The sequence below is a fragment of the Lissotriton vulgaris genome, chromosome 4_1, assembly GCF_964263255.1.
Source record: "Lissotriton vulgaris chromosome 4_1, aLisVul1.2, whole genome shotgun sequence".
In the NCBI taxonomy this organism is placed as follows: domain Eukaryota; kingdom Metazoa; phylum Chordata; class Amphibia; order Caudata; family Salamandridae; genus Lissotriton; species Lissotriton vulgaris.
The window spans coordinates 1,514,979,609-1,515,001,826 of NC_141691.1; the positions used below are offsets into that span (position 1 = coordinate 1,514,979,609).

The 22,218-nt window shown below is 48.8% G+C and overlaps 1 protein-coding gene across 1 annotated transcript in view; it reads left to right on the forward strand.

The window, feature by feature from the left end:
• LYPLA1 (lysophospholipase 1) overlaps nucleotides 1-22,218 on the forward strand; it is a 375,654-nt gene that overhangs the window by 102,053 nt on the left and 251,383 nt on the right. The window contains exon 2 of the mRNA XM_086965753.1: nucleotides 13,596-13,627. Coding sequence (XP_086821879.1) covers nucleotides 13,596-13,627 — 32 coding nt within the window. The remainder of the gene's footprint in view (nucleotides 1-13,595; nucleotides 13,628-22,218) is intronic.

Below are 22,218 nucleotides of genomic sequence, written 5' to 3' on the forward strand. Positions count from 1 at the left end.
GTAGCAGCTCGCGATCCAGGCCTGAAACCGGTCGCCCAGTTGGTACCGCTGCAGGACTTTTTGTAAGTAGGTCCAGTCGACACGGTCGAATGCCTTTTCCGCATCGACGGCTAGAAGCACCGAGTCCGAGACCTGAAAGTGAGATTTATCCACGAGGTGCATCAATCGTTTAGTGTTATCACTGCATTGTCGGTTCGGGACAAAGCCCGACTGATCCGGCTCGAGGATACCCGGTAGACAGGGGCCCAAGCGGGCCGCCAGCACCCCTGTGAAGAGCTTTAAATCTAAGTTAAGTAAGGAGATTGGACGGAACGCAGAGCAGTGCGTCGGGGGTTTGCCCGGTTTGGGCAACACCACTATGTCAGCTGCCAGCATGTCCGGCGGAATGGAGCTCGGGCCCTCAAAAGAATTAAACAATCTCGTGAGTACCGGAGCTAGTACGTGGCCAAAGAGCTTGTAAAAGCCTGAGGAAAAACCATCAGGGCCTGGTGATTTGAGCGGACGGAGGCGCGAGATGGCGGCCAGGACCTCATCAGGGCGAATGGGAGCAGCTAAGGCTTCCGTTGTCGCTGGGCATAACGGTGTAATGTCCGCCGATTGCAAGTATGCGTCAATGTCGGTCGGCGAGACACTGTCCTCGCTATACAGGGAGGCGTAAAAGGAGCGGAAGGCGTTAGCCACTTGTGCGTCTTCGGTGAGTGTGGTACCGGAGTCGTCCAGGAGAGTGGTGATTTTTGAGCGGTGAGTTTTGGCTTTTAAGGCACTGGCAAGAAGGCGTCCGGTGCGGTTACCTCCTACGTAGTACGTATGGCAGAGGCGAAGAGCGGCAAATTCCGCTCTGTCTGTATCGATGCCGGCCAGTTGAGCCCTTGCGGCCTTCAGCTGACGCCAGATCCTCGGGGCGCAGGTGCGGCTATGAATTCTTTCAAGTTCAGCTACTTGTGCTGAGAGGTCAGCTCTCTTTTCTTTGCGGATCTTGGCGTCAGCAGCTGCGATGGCGATCAGCTCCCCCCTGACTACTGCCTTCAAGGCCCCCCAGAGAGTCGACACTGAGACAGCTGGGGTGTCATTGGTGGCGAGATAGTCCGAGATGCATTTATGGATTTGTCGAACAACGGCCAGCCTCTGCAATATGGGTTCATTGAGTCGCCAATAGCCAGGAGTGCGTGGCACCTTGGGTATACGGAGTGTCAGCTCCACCGCGTCGTGGTCTGAAAGGGCTGCCGGGACAATGGAAACGTCGGTGATATGAGGGTGCAGTTCCGAAGAGCCTAAGAAGTGATCTAGACGCGCGTATGTATGGTGTACATGGGAGTAGAAGGTGAAGCGCTCTGTGTTGGGGTGTGCCGCCCTCCAGAGATCAAGAATGCCCCTCTCCAGCAGCCAGGACCTACCGGCCTCCGAGAGTGCGCCAGCATCTCCATAGCGGTGCCCAGACCTGTCTTTATTCGTGTCCATGACCAGATTGAGGTCCCCCCCAATGAGTAGCTGAGAGGGAGGTGACTGTAGTGCCTCGGAGAGTGCAGTTTTCAGGAATAGTTCCTGACCCGTGTTGGGAGCATAGATGGTGCCTATTGTCAGCGCACTATTCCCTATGTGGAAGGAGTAGGCCAGGAGGCGTCCCTTAATCTCCCCTACCTTGGTTCCCACCCGGCCTCTGAAACGTCGGGATACTAGGATGGCCACCCCAGCTTTCTTAGACGGGAGAGAGGAAAAGTACTGTTGAGGAAAAGCCCGGGAGCGCATTCTGTGCAGATCTTTAATCAGGAGGTGGGTTTCCTGCAATAAGCAGACGTCAGCCTCCGAGTGTTCGAGGTATGAGAACAGCTCTACGTTTAATTGGATTGTTGAGTCCCTTTACATTGAGAGATAGTACCTTGAGTGTATCAGTCATACTGGGAGAGTTCGAAGAGACCTAAGCTTAGCATCGTGTAGCGCAGTCGTGCTCGACATGCCGTAGTCAACATCTGAAACCTGTAGGAGTCCCCTGGCATACTGGTCTCCGCCCTCGTCCCCCACCCTGCCCTGCCCGCAACATCGTACCCCCCCCAGCCCCTCCCTCCCCCCGTCCCGAGAGAACCTCCCTAACCCCAACAAGATGTGCCCCCGCAGGATCAACAGAGCCCACCTCCCCCCCCACCCCCCCTTTCGCCCCTCCCTCCTCCCCAGAACAAACCCCAAAACTGGAACTAGTCAGAGTCTCGGGCCTAATTGTGTATGACACAGGTCCGTAGAAAGTCAATAGAAGGGGTACCATGGTTGCAGCCGAATTAGCGGCCCCCCGACCTTTCGCCCCAGGTTATTACAGCGTGAAAGAAAACCCCCAAGCATACTTAGTCTTACAGATCTGTTGCAGTGTTGTCCGCCACTTCTTGCACAGCCGCCTCCCGCTCTTGAGCGACCGTGGCAGGGTCCGGTTTCGGGACGCGTCTCGGGGAGCGTCTTCGTCGCACTGTTTGCCAGCTGTCCCTCGGCCGCCGTGACGAGTCATCCTGTGATCTACGTGGGGATGCGTCTCTGGATTCGGACCCCTCTGGCATTTCAATGTTCAGTAAGGCACAAGTGTCGCGGAGCGATCTGAGCTGATGGAGTGAGCCATTCCACTTAAAGATCAGGCGGAACGGATGGCCCCAGGAGTAGGGTACCCCATTGTCTCTCAAGAAGTTTGTTGCTATCCGGAAGGACTTGCGCTTCTGTAGAGTGATGGGAGAAAGGTCCTGGAAAAGAGCCACGGGTTCGTCGCGGAACCGGATAGGCTGTGCCCTGCGGGCCTCCCGTAGAATGCGTTCCTTGAGGGGAAAATCCGGTAGGAAAGCCAGAATATCCGGTGGAGGGGCTGACTCCCGGCGCGCCAGGCCAACCCTGTGCGCCCTGTCGATTCGTACCTCAAAGTCCTGAGGTTCGCCCAAAATCTCCCGGAACAGTGCTTGCAAATAGGCAACCAGATCATTCTTCACTGCTTTCAACGGGACTCCACGGACCCGTATGTTGTTCCGCCGAAGCGGTTCTCAAGGTCCTCTGAGTGCGATTGCAAGTCTACTTGTTGGTCCTGGAGTCGAAGGATCTCTTGCTGCAGCCTCTCCACCTCCATGCTGCGTGACTGGTCCGACTCCTCCACCGAGGCTACCCGCTCGCCCAGGCCGTCCAGGTCTCGGCGCAGTTCCCGTTGCTCCCCCGTCAGTTCTTGTTTCAGGGTTTGAAAATCCTCCCTCAGGGTATTGAAGAGGGAGGCCAGGAAGGCTTTAGTGATGGGGGCATTGTCCTCTTCCTGTCCCCGGGGGCTTGCTTGGGGCTTCGGGGAGGCCGCTGTTTGTGACTTCTCCACTTTCGGTGCATTTTTGCTCAAGAGGTCCACGATGTTCCGAGTCCCTTTGCGGCTGGAGTGCGTCATGATGTCAAAGTTAGGAACTCGTAGAACCGGACTGGGGGGTAAGAGGGACTCAGGTAGCGCTCCTTTGGTGTGAGATGCAGAGTCCGCAAGGCCTGGCGGTCACTCCGGCGGAGTCGCGCAGATGGCTTCTGGAGCGGGATGTAGCGCTCCGGCAGTCTGGCGCCTAGAGCGTTGTAGTCGAGAGATAGAGGCCGGATGCGGTTCCGTGGGAGAGACCCACAGGGTACCCAGGGTGGGCGTGCCGGGAGAAACGAGCACTCAACCACGGGCAGTAAGGTCAGGCTCCCGCCGGTAGTGTGGGGATCAAATCAGGTAAGGTCAGTTCCCTGAAGATGGGGCACCGATGACCCCTCGGAGTCAGGGGAACCCTGCTGGTGGGGGCGGTCGATGTGCAAGAGCTGCTGTGAGCGCTAGGAGCGCCGATCCCTCAGGCGTGAGCAGGCCCCAAGCCGGGGAGCAGGGCAGCAGGCCGGCCGTCCGCCGTGCTCCAGTGCCAGGGATGCCGTCTGTCTCTCTAGAGGCCTCAGAGGTGTTTGCTTCCTGAACGTGTGCAGCGTGGTCTGGCAGAGCAACGCAGGAGTGTCCTCAAGCTGGAGCTGGGGGACCTTAGTGGCAAAGCAGGGTCCCGTGTGATTGAATCCCTGTAGTGGTCCCACGTGGCTCCCAGTCCACAGGGGGCCAGAGGTAGCAGGCCGGGGCCGCGGCGCAGGAGGGCCCAGGTGTTTCAGAGCGAGGTCGCAGCAAAGACAGGCCCCGCGCCGGGGGCCTCTGGTATGGCGCTGTCCCCGCGGGGGAGCCAGTAGCGGCGGGTGGTGTTCCAGCCCCGGGGCGAGGCTCTCCCTCGAAACCGAGCTCCAGGCGGGGGGGGGGGTCGGAGCTAGGTGCTGGCTGTGTGTGGTCGGCAGGTGAGGCGCGGCAGCTTTGGTTGGACCGGACTCCCCAGGGAGGGGTCCCGTCCGGTCACGGTGTAGGCCCGGACCGGGGGCTAGATTTGCGGGGACCCGCCGGATCCTCGCGCGGTCCCCGAGTGCAGAGGACGCCAGGCGCTGGTCGCGCAGCCGCCGCTGGGATCCGAGTGTCTCTCACCGTCTCTGGTGGGGTAGCGCCGTAGGACTGCAGACCGCTCTCCCTTCTCCGGTCCCGCCGGGCAGCTTCAGCTCCGCGCCGCCATTGCGCCGGTCACCTCGGTCTCAGCAGCAGCGGGCGCAATGGGGCGACGGTGTCCTCCGCCGGTCCGGATTTTGGCCAGGGGGGTGTTGCGGTGGGGTGCCACCCAGCGATGCAAGTTTAAGCTGGGTTCTGGGGGGATTTCTGCAGTTTACACCGTGCTATGGGGCATTGGGCCGGGGAGCCTCACAAAGCACGTCCGTTCAGGCCGCCATCGTAGCCACGCCCCCACCACCGTCTTTTTTGACCGACTTTCTACTTGACTTTTTGTCGAGCCATTTTTAAAAATTTCTACTTATGGTGTGCTTGAGTTTTCTCCAAAGAAGCCTGCATGCTTCAAGCCATGTGGTACCTGTCACAGGCAGACGTCTTTGACTTAGCCGCATCTGGTTTGCCTCTGGTGTTTGTAGCGGGACCAGTACTCCAAGACCTGCGAGCATTGCTGTGCATGGACCCCAAGGCAATGAGGGAACAGCCCTTCACGATCCTTGCTGCCTAACATTGGGCGATCAGACCTGGCACAGGAGCGTCGGCACTCTAGGTCTAGCTCAGTCGTGGATCCTGTGCCAGTGTCTGCTCAGCCCCTCTGAGTTTTTCGGAGCCGAAGCTAACCCCTCCTAACTAGAGGAGCTTTATGAGGCTATGCATCTCCTATTTAGATGGCCCGAACTCCTCTGGAGCCTGTTTGGACCTCACTGGTATCGTGGGGCCCCTACTGGTTCTCTGCCCCCAGGTTCACCGTCTGTGCCAGTCGAGCCCTTTGGATCCTGTCCTGGATGCAGTGCAGTGCTGAACGCGATCTTCTCCTTCACCGGCTCCAGTGACAAAGCTCCTGATTCCCTGTGGAGGCATAGGCCCCATCTCTATACCTGACTCCTACAGAGCTGGATGGGCGTCGTTGGCTCCTGGTTCCCTGCAACGGTTCAAGCCCCATTGTTATTCTTGACTTCAACACAGAGCCGGATGGGCATCGCCCGATGACGGCTCTGTTGCAAATCGGTACCATGCCGTCAGAGGCAGCGCTTTTTTCTTGTGACAGGCTTGGAGAGGGTGGCGGTTGGGAGAAGTCCCAGTGCTCTTATGGTTACCATCACACCCTGTATGATCCAACTGGTGGATGCCTGTGATTTGGACACCTCACCAGATACAGCCTTTCTTGGCTATGGAGGAGATTGCCCAATTCACAATGGTGGTGCAGAGGTCCCCTAAGGTCCTGGACCTTCAGCTGCCCACAATGGCAGTCCAGACAAACGTCTTGACACAGATGCTTCAGTCTGGAGTCGCCCCTTGAGAACCCTTACTCCTATTCAATGACACTGTTACAGATGTCCTCCTTTAGGCCTGGTCCAAGCACTGAACAGAAGCTCCTGTGCACAGGACAATTGCTTGCAGTCATCGCCCAGGGACACCAGTTTCCTCACCAAGCACCCCACCCCGGAGAGCTGGTCCAATCCTCCATTTTTACGATCAATTCAGGCACATTACATACCACTTCACCAGATGGGGAATCGAAAAGGCTGGATATCTTTGGTAAGAGGATTGTCTCTTCAGCCTAGCACTGCGGTTGGTGAACATTGCATGCCTTTTGTGCTGATTTCAACACAGTGTGGGATTCAGTTGCGCATGTGCTGCCCATGATCTCTGAGGATGTGTAGTGTCACAAGGACAATTCTCTCTGCTCATGGGGACCAGAGTCAAAATACCTTATATAAAACGTGGAGCTCTTTGTGTCAAGTTGGAATCCTCTTGTAAAAATCAGGGGAGGCCCACAGTAAATGTATTGTTTCAGCATCCTCGTGATAAATTCTCATTTGGGTTGCATAAAACGGACACCAACTGAAAAAGTTTCTGTTATGTATTCTCCTCCAATACAAATGCAAATGACAGTGTGACTCATAAATAATGCAGACGACGCAGTGCTTAAGTGTTTCCATAAACATTAAACTATATATACAAAAGACCCCAAAATGTTCCTCGTTTCTTAAGCCAAGTTGTTCAGATATACATGAGTGTACAACATAGCACAATGAGGATTACAAATAATCAAAGAAACAAAGCAGATATCTGTCGATGTTTTTACCCCTTGAGAGTGTAAGGGTCTCATCAGGACAAAGTCTTCTGGCTCAATATCTGCATATGTCGAGAGACAGAAAATAGACCAATCATCAGTCTACATTGGACACACGGCTGTATAGTGAATAGTATGCATGTGTTAAATAAACTTGCCAATGTATATCTGAGTAGGGTATGTGTAAACCAACAATATCACTATGTCCACTGCAAAACCGCTGGAAAGTCTGTCAACAGTGTTACCTTATGCTCTGTAGGGGAGTAATTCTCCAGCTTAAATTGTATTTCAACTGAATTTCATACAAGTCCTCCGAATCCAATCTGGACGGTAGATATCTGATAAGTAAATGCATCACTATCTCACTTCAAGTCTTCAAGTCAATTACTTCATATTCAAAATGCCCTAGCAATAGGGCATAGCCTCACACCAAAGAAAACATGCAGGAGTACAGTGCTACTCTGTGCTCTTGGGAACAGGGAGTATAAACCATCTACATCAGGAATGGGACCCATTTTTGGAATTAAACTGCATGATTTCCACTGTGCATGATCAAAGGACATGCGTTATTTGCTCCTGCTAGCCGCAGTCTCCTAATTTACACACTACGTGATATCTAGACCTTTTGGGCACGACTTGATAATTTCTACCACCATGTTTGCGCGCCACCACACAATTGGAATGAAATTCTGTGATCTTGGCCTTGTACTTCTGTTCACCAGATGGCCACTGTTGATGTATATGTACATGGGATAATTGTTTTTAGGCCCTAGGGTGCCCTTAAATAACTATAAGGTTTGGGTTGCTTTCCTGATGAAGATAGTTTACACTCATGGTTATTAGGTGTACGGAGTAACATTGTACTCCTGCATGTTTTCCTTGGTGTGAGATTATGCCCTATTGCTAGAGTTTTTTTGAATGTGAAGTAATTGACTTGAAGTATGATAGTGGTGTATATACTTCTCAGGTATCTACAGTCCAGATTGGATTCGGAGGACTTGTAAGGCATTCAGTTGAAATATAATTTAAGCAGGAGAATTTCTCTCCCAATGAGTATAAGGCCACTCTGTTGACAGACTTTCTTGCGGTTCTTTAGTAGACATCCAGTGATCTTGTTGGTTCACACATACCCCTCTCTGATATACATTGGTAGGTCTATTTAACCCACACATTATACACTATACAGACGTGTGTGTCCAATGCAGACTGAGACTGGTCTGTTTTCTGTCTCCCAAAATATGCAGGTATTGAGCCAGGCGACTTTGTCTTGTGGAGACCCTATACTCACGAGAGGTCGAAACGTCAATATACTTCTCCTTTGGTTCCTTGATAATTTGTTATCTTCATTGTGCTATGTGGTACACACATGTATATTTGAACAACTTGTATTGGGAACCAAGGAGCATTTATAGTGTCTATCTAATTTTATGTTTATTCACACACTTGAGCACTGTTTCGTCTGTACTCTTTGAGTAACACTGTCATTTGCATTTGTATTGGAGGAGAATCCATAACAGCAACAGAATTTTTTTTCTGTCTCATTGTCTGTTTTATGCAACCCAAATGAGATTTTAGCACGAGGCTGCTGAAATAATACATTTACTGTGGGTTTCCTTGGATTCATACAAGAGGATTCTAGCTTGACACAAAGAGCCCCACGGTGGACTCTGTTCATACAACATGATCTTGGAGGAGGCCGGAACAATACTCTCTCAAGTAATTGGTGATGGGCAGGATGCCGCAAAGTTCACCATCAGATGTGGGCTTGACACAACCATCTTGCTGGGTAGAGTGATTTCATAGTCTGTGGCGCTGAGACTGCACAACTGACTGAGAACCACTGGCATCTCGGGGGATGTCGAAGCCTCACTCGTGAACATGCCTTTTGATGGCTCTTGCCTCTTGGATGGAAGGCAGACTCAGCGCTTGAGCGCTTTAGGGATGGCAGAGCTACAGCTAGGTCCTGGGGCCTATCCATGGCCCCTCACCAACTCCAGTCTGCCTTTTGCACCTTCTCTAGCTACTGTAGAGGCTACCACTGCGTCAACCAAGATTAACATGGTTCCTAGCCCGATTAAGGCCACGGACATGGTTACCAAAGATCATGTGGGACCACCACCCAGAGGACAGGTCAGCCCATACTCCACTGGCAGCTGCATCTTCCAAACCCCTGTTAGGTTGCCCTTAAACCAGCAGGGCACTCATTGGGAGGCAGGAACTACCATCACCAGTAAATAAAATCAGACAGGTGGATTTTGCAAATTATCCAGAAGGGCTGCTCCATTCTTTTCCTGGATACCCCCACTCACTTATGACCAACTGACAGAGGATCGCCTCTCCTTGCTCTGTCAGTAAGTGTTTGCTCTTTTGGCCAAAGAAGGCCACCGGCATCAGAAGTATGTGTTGGTTGCTATTCCAACTACTTTCTGGTGGCCAAAAAAGGACGAAGGCCTTCGTCATATCCTAGACTGTTGCCTTCTCAACTTCTATCTGAACAAGCATTTACAATGCAATAGGTTTCGCATTTGTGAGAATTTGAGCCATTGGCATTGTAAATGACAATGCCTTTTATTTACGTATTTGTTTTGAAAACATAAATAAAAGGCATTGTCATTTACAATGTCAATGGCTTAAACTCGCATAAATGTGAGACCTATTGCATTGCAAACACTTGTTTAACCTATGGAAACTGACCAGACATTAAAACGGAAATCTTGCAACATTTTAGTTAAGGAAGACTTCACATTTTCTTTCAAAAGTTCCACTTCTCTGGATAGGCAGTTTGATTTGCTTTTCATGAAATAAGGTGCCGACACACCTGAAAAAAATGATTTTTAAAAGGAAAGCGAAGGATTGGAACTTTTAATTTCAAAACCAATCTCCAAGGGCTCCTGCCGACTGGGGAAATGCCCATGGATTAAAAGGTCAGTGTCGCCATGCAACCACAACAGTGCCCTGTCTAGTTAACTGCTTTTAAAGTAAATAAATGTGTTCATGTTAATTCATTTACTGTGAAAACGCCTCACCCTAAACATCGCTTAGGAGGCTAAATCCTTCCTCATGGCTAAATTCCTCGACTAACCCGTGCCACTAGCACCGAGAGACTTATCACCTTTGTGATACCCTGTTCTATTGTATGATGATGTATGATCCTTGATCACTGTGTTAACGTAAAGCACCCCTGCACTTTCCTCCCTAACGTATAATTATTTATTCTGTAAAATGCTCCTTGTACCTTTTCACCCCCTCCTTCCTTGTACATACCCCTTTGATTCCCTGCCTACTATAGGACCCTCATCGCTATTTACCCCCCCTGACTTATTGCTATTCTCTCTGTATTACTCCTTCAACCTGTAAAGCGCTCTGATACCCTCACGGATCAAGTTCGCGCTCTATAAAACTTTAAATAAATAAGTAAATCGCAAACATTAGAAGTCAGTGGGCTCTGCATGATGAAAGGAATGGATGTCTGTTTACAAAACCGCAGCCCATGTTACGAGGACACAAAGCAAACAGAAACACGAACCAATTCATTGAAGGAGGTTATCTCAGACCCTACAGGGACATTGTGCAAACCCCTCCCCCGCCCATCACTTGTGTCCTTTGTAAAGAGACCAGAGCTGGAAATCTTAAGGAAGATGTCTGCTACAACTCTAGCACCGGCAGATTCACCGTGGGTCTTGGCAAAACACGGTCGAACCAAACTTGCTCTTAAACACACTGGGCAGAAGAAGCTTCCATGGATATGGGCGGGTTTGCTAGGTGACATAAAGACCTCTCACGTGTCACAAGCCCAAGTGTGAGTAACTCATGTAGTCAATGCACCAATCTGCAAACGCAGAGTAAAACGGTTTGAGTCTGCCTGCACGGCGTGCCCAACAGCTGGCGGGACTCTTAGGCAGCGGCTGCCCGGAAGAGGGGAGGGAAGCAGTGTATACAAAGTCAGCAAAGAGTACAGCATGGCGCGCCCAGCAGCTGCACGGGAATGGCGCGGCGAAGATCTAGCACCTATAGAAATTAGTTGTAGCACTCACTCAATAACATAAGCACACCCCGTGATCATTGCTACCATGCAGATTAAAATGAAAACGCAAAATACAAGTGGGGGTTTCTCTATGTGTGTGTGCATGCGTGTGTGTATGCGCGGCGGCGGGGCGGGTGGGTGTTGGGGGGGATCTCTATGTGTGTGTGTGTGTGTGTGTGTGTGTGTGTGTGTGTGACTGTGTCTATGCGCGGCGGTGGGGGGGGGTGTCTGTATGTGTGTGTGTGTGTGTGTGTGAGTGCGTGTGTGTGCCTGCTTCCAAGGAGCCATGGGAGACAGGAAGCGCGCACGACCTGATCCCAGTTCGGAAGGTTGCGTGTGCACATCACTTGTCTCCTGTCTCCCTTGACTCCTTGAAAGCAGAAACGATCACAATAGTTTTCGCTGCGACGATCGCTTCGCGATCGATTCGCAGGGCGAAACCTAAAAAGGAGAAGTTCAGAAAAATGCTCCCCTTAGCTTATGTCCTGTTTACCCTGGAGACTGGAATGTTGGCATTGGACTTGCAGGACGCATATTTCCACATCCCCATCCGGCTCATCCACAGGAGCTACCTGTGGTTCATGTGGGTCTAGAACACTTCCAGTTTGCCATTATCCCCTTTGGCCTTACCAGCAACCCTCAGGTGTTCACAAAAGTGATGGCGGTGGTTGCAGCATACTTGCAAAATCCAGGGGTTCCAGTCTTCCCTTACCTCAATGATTGACTTGACCGAGCTCCAGCTTCCGCAAGGTTTTACTATCAAGATGCCAAAGTTGCACCTGACTCCCTCTTAGAAGCCACCTTTCATCTGAGCTGTTCTTGACACAGTGCAGCCTGTCCTCAAGAGCGAGGAGTCCAGGATATTCGGTCTTTGATTCCGTTGTGTCGGTCTCTAACCTCAATTTCAGTGAGACTGACTGAGGGTGCTGTGCCTCATGCCTCCTCCATCCTTCTTGTAACATGTTCATGTTGGCAAATGAGGGATCTGCAGTGGGACCTGAAGTCCCATTAGGCACAGCAGCATGGGAATATTTCCGACCTGGTCCAGATCTCAGAGGGAACTGCAAGATACTTGCAGTGGTGGCTAACGAACCTCGATTGGGTCAGTGGCAAACCCCTTTCTCTTCCTTACCCAGAGCTGGTGGTAGTGACAGATGGGTCATGCCTGGACTGGAGTGGCCATCAGGGGGAGGTAGAGATCAGAGCACTCTGGTCTATGGCGGAGTCCGGCTTTGGAGCTCTGGGCGTTTCAGTTTGCCCTGAAAGCCTTTCTTCCTTTGATCAAGGGAAGCAAGTGAAACACCACAGCCATGTGATACTGTAGCAAACAGGGTGGTTGGATTCGTTGACCCTTTGTCAAGAGGACATGGCTGGAACTTCAGGGCAGGTTCATCTCCTGGGGGGCCAGGGGAAGACATACTCGGCCGTGGATGCCTAGCAGATCTCAAATAGTGTCTACACCTGGAGATGGTGCATGGTCTCTTTCAAGACTGAGGAGAGCCTTGGTTAGATCTGTTCACCACTGCCAAGAACGAGCAGTGTCAGCAGTTTTACGCTCTGTATTTTCCAAGGGGATTCTCGCTCGGAGACGCTTTTCTTCTTAAGTGAAACTTGTGTACGCCTTTCCGCTGATAGACCTGCTGCCCAGAGTTCTTCAGAAGATCAGGAACAACCAGGCCTAAGTTAAGCTTCTGAGCATGAGTGTTGGTCCTCTGATCAGGCTGCCCCTTCAGAAGGATCTTCTGTTGCAGCAGCAGGAGATGATTTTGCACCAGAACCTGCGCACTCTTCATGCTTGTAGAATCAATGGTGACAGTTAACCGCTTTTTACCTTTTTTTATGATTATTCTGTCACCTAGGTGTCCTTCCACAAAGACTGCATACACCCGCTGGTGGGCAAAATATGTTTCATGGTGTGCATCCAGAAGCTTTGGCTCCCTTTCTGCACTCTTATCCAAAGTAGTTCTATTTGTTCCTTTTTTGGCCCAGCAGGGCTCTGTTCTGGACACTGTTAAAGGTTATCTGTCTACCATTTCGGCATATTTGTGGTTGCCAGTCCAACCTTCTTTATTCAAGTTACCTGTTGTGACTAGGTTCCTGAAAGGACTACTGCACATTTTTTACCCCCAGTCCATTTATTATGCCTTTGTAGGATCTTGACCTGATCCTTACCTTCTTCCTGTGCTCTCCTATTGAGCCTTTACAGAACATCCCGATTTGTTTGCTGACTATTAAAACTGCCTTTCTAGTCGCCTTGTCCTCCTCTAAGGAGGTTGTACAGAGAGGACCTGTAGTTCACTGGAACTACAGGCCCTCTCTGTACAACCTACTTATACCACCTTTTACCCAGCTCTGAGGAACTGTGCATCCTTTCTTCCGAATGTTTTGACACCATTTGATGTAGGCCAAACCCTTACCATGCCTACCTTCTCTTCTATGACTCCTCTTTCTCAAGAAGAGACTCCACTGTCTGGACCCAAAAAGAGGATTGTCACTCTACACTGATCGCTCGAGTTATGGGCCATGGTGGAGCTAAGAAAGGAAAGGCAGTGCAGAAACTGGCCATCCCACAATGGATAGTGCTCTGCATTATGATATGGGCACAGCGCAAGTCACATCCAGTGTGGCAGACACAGAGCTGAATGGCTCTACCTACTGGTGCGCAGGGGTACTGCTTAAACATTTCTGCATCCAGTCTGATGCCTTTGGAATATTGCGGCTAGATGGAGTCTTTACCAGATAAGGTATTACCGAAGGTAAGTAACTTGCTCTTGTGAACAAATTCAGATACCTTGTATAGGAGCATACTGATACAATTTGTTCAGTGTGGGAGCCAAGTTCATAATGAAGATGGTTCATTTGTGCTTTCTGAATCTGTTTTGTTTTGTATGATTGGCAGGCTGGGATGCGATATAGATCTTACTTATTCTCCCTTTTTGTTGTAGGTGATCTTCCTTCATGGTTTAGGAGACACTGGGTGAGTAAAGCAGCACTGGTTTGGCCATCCTAGTGAATTGGTGCTGTCCTAATTAAATACAATTGTCCAATGGTTAACATGAATATTAATATTGCCTATTGAACAATGTCTGCTTCGAAGTACCGAATAACCTAGTTTGCTTATTCGCGAGTGTTGTAAAGTACATTTGCGGAGATAATTTGTTCAGCTGCCAATTTTTTCATAATTATTTGGTTTGCTCAGAATCTGCCATTTTATAACTCATTTTTGACCAATGTTAACGGGAACTGTGGAGCAATTCATAAAGCTATAGTTTCCAGCATAGTATGCATAGAATGTGTATTATTGTTTTTTTGGAAAACTGTTGAACTGTGGAAGAACGTAAGAAAACGCAGTTGATTCATTTAGCCGTGCATTATGGTTATTCCGGCCTTTATAAGCGCATGGACTGATAATGTTGGGGGCACCAAAGGGGGTATTGTAAATAGGCTGTAGTTTGATAAACTATGAAGCATGGCTTTTATTCTGTATTCAATTTCACTCGCAAGGTTGTGAAACTGGCTTAACTTGCGTGACAATTTCAGGACTTGACTTGTCCTGTTAATAGAATAAGTTTGCAGTAATGGAGAGTAGATGTTTAGCGTTGAGTGTTTTTTGTTGTCATATTAGATGTTTTGTTCTCAAAGTTTGACATAGTTAAGAAATGTATCCATTTATACTAACTGGTGAGAGGGCTGTTTGCTTTAACCCCTTCCATGCTGGGCCGTTTCCGCTGCTGTGCGGTAAACAAAAGAACAGGGCGGGCCGTGACGAACCCCAGCCGTCATCAGCACACGAGCGCCGCAGAGCGTGACGGCTGGGGTTCGTCACCAGCATGGAAGGGGTTAATTGATTCACAACTGAAATTTGCCTGCAACGCACATGTCTCCTGTTTGAAATGTTGCAGTGCAGAGTATCTTCATCAATTACAGGTTGATCTACAAACATCAGTGTAGTGGGGTATAACTTTCTTCAGTTACAACACAGCTGAACCACACGACCGTGGCACCAATCGCCTTTGTAAGATAATCTATATATTTTTTTTAACATATATCTGAGTTTTGAGCAGCATACCACTCAAATATAAAGAGGCACATAGCCAGTACATTCTGCCCATAATTTCCTAACCACACCTTATTGCTAAATTTGAAATAACCCAAAATTCCCCCATCCATGCACTCCCACCCCATGAAAAATTGAAGTTTCTGTAATAAGTTACATATGTTTTTCCAGGGCTGTTCCCCCCCCCCCCCCCCCCACCCCCACAGCCAACTTCCAGGTGTTATAGCAAATGTAGACCATTCATGAGGACGCTTGTCTACTCCGTCTGTTTATTAGGCCCATTTTTTTATGGCTATTTTGGCCTGTATGTATTCGATCAAAGTTCAGTCAGCTTGCTCCAGAGCTGTAAAATGTGTACTTGGCAACTTGTATAGTGCAAATCATGTTTTACAAACTCAGTATATTCCATACTGTTCACAGCAAGTTGTAGACTGAGACCAGTGTCATTGACACTCAAACGCGGTCCCCACCACTATTTACTTGGCTGCCACCACTAGACGTTACAAGAGCAGTTTTCCCCCCCACTTGTCAAAGAGGAGCTAACGTTTGTTAATATCTATCGCTTGTTCAGCAGGATAACCTTTTATTGCAACGGAAGTAGATCACTTGTAATGTCTTTATTGCATGTGCAATCTATTAGTTTTTTTTAAACCTCCTATTGTTTGTTGCACAGATTTTAAAGGTAGTTTCCATCATACAAAACCTACATATATCTATATATTCACTGGAAAAAAACAAAGTTTACAGAGATGTTCTAGTTAGGCTCATACAAAGCCAGTGAAATAAAGCTGTTATAGTTACCTGAGCTAACTATAACTTATCCAGTATTGGGGTATCTTTCATAGATTCACATGCCTGAATCATTCCCCGTCGTCGAGGCGGGAGTCCCACGGTAAATTATATATATATATAGCAGTGCCTAAAAACCATTAGTAGTAGGCTAAAAAAGGATATAGGCCCAACTAGGCCCAAAACTTAGCAGCCTATCTACCTCATTATGTAAAAAGAACTGAAAATGTAGCCTCAGCCAATCAGCTAACCTCACCCTCTAGAACCTTCCCAGCCCAGGCAGTTCTCCTCAGATTTTCACCGCACTTCGTGTGTAAGGGAGTCTCCCTAGTGCCTACTCAGTTTTCTTCAGAAATTTCTTCAATTCTTTCAAGATGTCGGAAAAGAAGGCTTTATTCAAGGCCTGTGCTTCATGCTTCAAGAAGAGAGTTCACGTGGACGACGAGCACTCGGACTGTATTTATTGTTTGCATCCTTCACATGTTGTGAAGGATTGCAGGATATGTCGAACCTTCCCTCCTAAGACCAAAAGGGATAGAGAGGCGAGAGTTCTTTTGTGGCTGAAGTCGTCTGTCAGAGATGACGAGGACAGAGCCTCTACTTCAAGTAAGAGAGCCAGTTCCAAAGAGAGGTGTTCCCCTGAGAGATTGAAAAAACCTAAGTTCTCTCATAAACCCTCTGAATCCACAAGGAGTGCTGCGTCAACAGAGTCTTCTACTGTGAGTACAGTCCGCACTAAAGCTGTCACTTTAGTGTCTTCTCTCACTGTTACCACCTATTCTACGTCTTCTACTTCTTCAAATACTGTTACCACCTCAGCAATTACTTCTCCTGTGATGTCCGTCATGGCTTCTTCTTCTGAGACAAGATCGTCAAAGAAAAGCGCGTCGTCGACGAGTCTACCGTCGACGACCAAATCACCATCTTTGAAGCGTTCGTCATCGCTTCCGTCGACGCTCTCGTCGACGGCTCCCCCGTCGACGAAGACTTCCACTATCCCGTCGACGAAGACCCAGTCGACGAAGATCCCGTCGACGAAGATCCCGTCGACGGAGGGCCCGTCGACGGAGGGCCCGTCGACGAAGGGCCCGTCGACGAAAAGCTCGTCGACGAAGACCCTGTCGACGACAGGCCCGTCGACGACAAACACGTCGACGAAGGTTACAGCTCCGTCGACGACTAGCTCGACGACGAGGAGTCCGTCGACGGATCCGTCTACTAGGACGCCTTCCAAGAAGTCTTCATCCATGATTACAATACCTGTGACGATACCGTCGACGACAATATCGGCAACTCACACATCTGTCTCACTTTTGCCATCGACAGCAGCGCTGGCATCTTTGAATGTGCCGTCTACGCATTTATTGCCCACCTCTCCGGTTAGGGTGCAGTATACCCATTTTCAGATGAAATCTTTTCAGAGACAGAGTTACTCTCATTTGTCTCCCCTCTTGCCTTCGCATATCTTGGAAAATTACGTGGAGGCAGATTCGGATAATGAAGAGGATGATGATGATGATCCTTTTGGAGTGGCCCATCACCCTTCCCAGTTGCACATAAAATATCAAGAGGATGAGGATGATGATGAGGTTCATTACTATCAGGAAAATTTAGCTACTCCTTATCATCAGGAGCAACAACACACAGAAGACACGACTCATCTTCCGTCTGCTCTAGTACAGGATTTGCAGGCCATGCTGGCCGATTATCGTCAGAGGTTTCCACCAACTCTGCCTACTCCAAATACTGTGCCAGAGGACATGCCAGTAAATCCACCGCCACATCCTTCACACTCTCCAAGGCAGGATGTTGACCCCGGGACTGGAGGTCAGGATGTTGACATCTCATCTCCAGATGAGGATGAAAGGGAGGATGGGGAACTTCCGGATTCCACGCCTACGGAACCATGGAATGATTACGTCATTCCTATGCCCTCTCCTAATCTGCCAAAACCTTCAGATTCTCCGCCAGAAGACATAGGAGGTTTTCATAACATCATGCACCGGGCAGCTGCTCGATTTGCAATCACAGTTTCGGTTGAACAAACCGACTGTTTTCTTCATGATTTCAAAGAAGGGTATAGAAGGGTGTCCAGATCTATCCCTATCATTGACTATATCTGGAAAGAAGGGATTGATATTATGAAGACGCCAGCTTCCATCCCGGCGGTTCTTCCAAGAGTCGACAAGAAGTACCGAGCACCACCGGACACTCCTTCATGTTTGATTGGTCATCCGCGTCCTGACTCAGTGATTTCACAAGCGGCTCAACAACGATCCAAAAATCCGGTTGCACCACTTTCAACGCCTCCAGACAAAGAGGGCAGGAGATTGGATGCAATTGGGAAGAAGTTCTCGGCTAATGCCGCTGCTACTGTCAAGATTGCTAATTCTTTGGCAATTTTAGCACGGTACGACAGACAAATGTGGTCAGATCTGTCGGAGTTCATCAATTTGGTTCCCGATGACCGTGTTGAAGAGGTCAGGAAGGTTGTCTTGGAAGGCGAGCGGGCAGCTTCTGAGATTATCGATTGCGCCCTCGATGTATCTAATACAGCCTTTAGACAATTGGCCGGAGCGGCAGTTCTCAGACGGCAAGGATGGCTCAAGGCGACTTCTTTCAGACCTGAGGTCCAGACCAAAATACTGGACATGGCCTATAATGGCGAGTTATTGTTTGGCAAGCACATAGATAAAGCATTGCTTGCGATAAAAACGGATACTGATACGGCCAAATCGCTTGGTGCACTACAGTATAAGCGAGGTTTTTTCAGAGGAGCAAGAGGCCGTGGTTTTTCATCAAGAGGACATTATCAAAATCAACAAAACCGCCAGTATCAACCTCAAAATAAGCCGTACTACCAGCAGTCCTATCGGCAGTCATCGTCAGCGGGTTTCTCTCGTCAAGGAGGGAAACGACGTTCTAACTACCAGGGACGTGATTCAAATAAACGCCAGTGAGTTTTGCCGGACACCATCCTCCCTTCCCTCCCTCCCCGTGGGCGCCAAGATTTCCGCCTTTTATCAACAGTGGCGGAAGATAACTTCAGATCAGTGGGTTCTGGACATAGTCAAACACGGACACACTCTGGAGTTCTTGCAGAAACCTCCAACATTACCGCCCAGGGGTCCCTCCCCTCCTCGTCTTCATTTGTTATACATGGAAGCCATGAAAATGCTGCACAAAAATGCGATAGAGAAAGTCCCAACATCCCAGAAAAATCAGGGGTTTTATTCTCGCTTCTTCCTTGTGGAAAAGGTTTCAGGAGAGTGGCGTCCAATTCTGGATCTACGAAACTTAAACAAATATCTGAAAAAGCAGAGTTTCCGCATGGTGACACTCACGGATGTCCTCAATTGCCTCATGGAGGGAGATTTCATGGCTTCCCTGGATATGGAAGACGCTTACTTCCACATTCCAATTCATCCAAACCACCGCAAGTATCTGAGATTCACAGTGGCTGGTGTCCATTTTCAATTCAAGGTGCTCCCTTTCGGCCTGAAGTCTGCACCAAGAATCTTTACCAAGACTCTAGTCCCAGTTGCAGCTGCGTTGAGGTCACAGGGAATCCAAGTGTTCCCGTACCTCGACGATTGGTTAATAAAGAGTCCGACGAGGACTTCAACAAGGCAATCGGTCAAGAGTGCTCTGTCAATGTTCTCGAATCTGGGTTTGACCCTCAACGCCAAAAAATCTCAACTTCAACCCAAACAAATTCTGACGTTCCTGGGAGCAGTACTAGACACTTCTCAGTGCAAGGCCTTCTTAACCCAAATTCGTCAGGACAAGATCACAAAGCTGGCAAGTCAAATACGGTCAAAAAAGTCTCTTTCGGTCCGACAGTTTGTTTCCCTGCTAGGGATGTGTTCCTCCGCACTCCATCTGGTTCCACTGGCTCGACTCAGAATGAGGCCTCTCCAGGAGGAATTGCATCGACAGTGGCGGCAGATAGACGGATCTTTCGAGGATCGTATCAAGGTCACACCCAAGATAAAACAAGCTCTTCTGTGGTGGGCGGCAAAGAACAATTTGTCTCCGGGGCTCACTTTTCTTCAGACTCTACCGGAATTTACTCTAACGACAGATGCCTCCATGGAGGGTTGGGGAGGTCATCTCCAGGACCTTCAGGTGCAGGGACGGTGGTCCCATCAGTACAAGCACAAACACATCAACTGCCTCGAGTTGGGGGCAATTTTCCTGTCCTTGCGAGCCTTCCTGCCAAGAATTGCAGGCTCTGCAGTACTGGTGCGCACGGACAACACCACCAGCATGTTTTACGTAAACAAGCAAGGGGGCACAAAATCTCTGGCCCTGTCTCTTCAAGCGCAGGAAATGTGGGAATGGTTACTCCACCACAAAATTTCCCTCAGAGCGGAACATGTTCAGGGAATTCAGAATTCTCTGGCCGACGATCTCAGCAGATTGTTCACAGGATGTCACGAGTGGGAACTCGAACAACGCCAAGTGGAAACAATTTTCCAGCTCTGGGGCACACCAACGCTGGACCTGTTTGCCAAGCAACAGAACAGCAAATGCATATACTTTGCCAGCAGGTTCCACCAGCAAGGATCGAGAGGAAATGCCCTGTTGATGAGGTGGACCGGAATCTTTGCATATGCCTTCCCACCGATTCCTCTCATCCCAAAGGTTCTACAGAAAATGAAGAGAGAGCGTTGCTCTCTAATCCTAATTGCTCCTCGCTGGCCGAGACAGTATTGGTTCCAGGAGCTTCTGATACTCTCCCATCACCCTCCACTGCGCCTCAAACCGACGCTTTCAATGCTAACAAGAGAGGAAGGACAAATACTTCATCCAGATCCTCAGTCGCTACACTTGCACGCCTGGCTCCTGATTTCTTAGAGTTTAAGGACCTAGAGATTTCTCCAGACTGTAGAGCTGTTCTATCTCAGGCTCGTGCACAGTCTACCATCAGAACCTATCGCTTCAAATGGAAGAGATTCTGTTTATGGTGCGGAGAGCATGACGTCCATCCACTACAGGCTCCTCCAGAGAAGATTCTGCCTTATCTGCTGTCTCTAGCCAGATCAGGTCTCGCTTTTTCTTCTATCAAAGTTCACCTTGCTGCCATATCCAGATTCAGGAAGAGTTACAACAAACCATCTTTGTGCTCTTCTTCTTTAATTAAACAGTTCCTTAAAGGATTGTTTCGAGTTTTCCCTCCAGTGCGGCCTCCTCCTCCTGAGTGGGATCTCAATATTGTGTTATCTCAGTTGCTGAAAAGGCCTTTTGAACCAATTCATAAATCGGAACTTAAATTCTTGACTTGGAAAGTGGCTATTCTGTTAGCCCTCACTTCAACCCGGAGTGTAAGTGAGATACAAGCGTTCACTATATCAGAACCTTTCCTACATTTTTCAAAAGATTGTGTGACACTTAGAACTCATCCTAAGTTTATTCCCAAAGTTCCGACCCAGTTTCACATCAACCAACCGGTGAAACTCAAGACTTTCTTTCCAGACCCCAAGACTCCAGCTGAAAGGATGCTGCATTCCTTGGATGTCCAAAGATGCCTCAAATTCTATTTACAAAAGACAAAAGAATTACGCAAATCTACCCAACTGTTTGTGGCTTATGGACAAGCTACACGTGGTCAGGCAGTGACGAAGGCAACTATAGCCAGATGGCTTTCCTCTGTCATCGTCTTCTGTCATGAGAAAGCGAACAAGCCCCTGACAAGAACGGTTAAGGCGCATTCCACCAGGATGATGTCAGCGTCTACAGCCCTATTTGCAGGGGTGTCCCTGGAAAACATCTGCCGTGCTGCTACATGGAAAAGTGTGCATACTTTTACGAAGCACTATTGCCTGCAGCCGGTACTACATGGAGATGCGTCAGTGGGAGAAGCAGTGTTGCAGCATCTTCTTCACTGAGGTCAGACTGTTATGGTTTTTCTTTTTTCTATTGCTACATGTTTACTAATATACTGTTTTAATGTTCTATATATAGATACATATTATATGAAGGTATTGTCATGATTTTGCATATGTATTGAGATATGTTATTGCTCTAGTACCTTCCAGGTTGTGTGGGGATATATGGTTTGGATTGTCTCCCACCTTCCTCTACCGACAGTTATGGTTGTTACTGCTTGCTACTCTGATTCAGGCATGTGAATCTATGAAAGATACCCCAATACTGGATAAGAAAACAAGTTACTTACCTGTAACTACAGTTATCCAGTATTGGTATCTTTCATAGATTCACATGCACCCACCCTCCTCCCCGGCTAGGCAGTTCTTATATAGGATACTACTTCTCACTTGTGCTGGGAAAATCTGAGGAGAACTGCCTGGGCTGGGAAGGTTCTAGAGGGTGAGGTTAGCTGATTGGCTGAGGCTACATTTTCAGTTCTTTTTACATAATGAGGTAGATAGGCTGCTAAGTTTTGGGCCTAGTTGGGCCTATATCCTTTTTTAGCCTACTACTAATGGTTTTTAGGCACTGCTATATATATATATATAATTTACCGTGGGACTCCCGCCTCGACGACGGGGAATGATTCAGGCATGTTAATCTATGAAAGATACCAATACTGGATAACTGTAGTTACAGGTAAGTAACTTGTTTTCTTACGCCCTTGCAATGTCCTCACATATTACATCACTCGTGACATGGCCAGTGACATTACTCATGACATCTAAAATTACATCTGATGACATCACTGAAGACATCATCCAGTGATTGTGAGTGTTTTCTAAAAG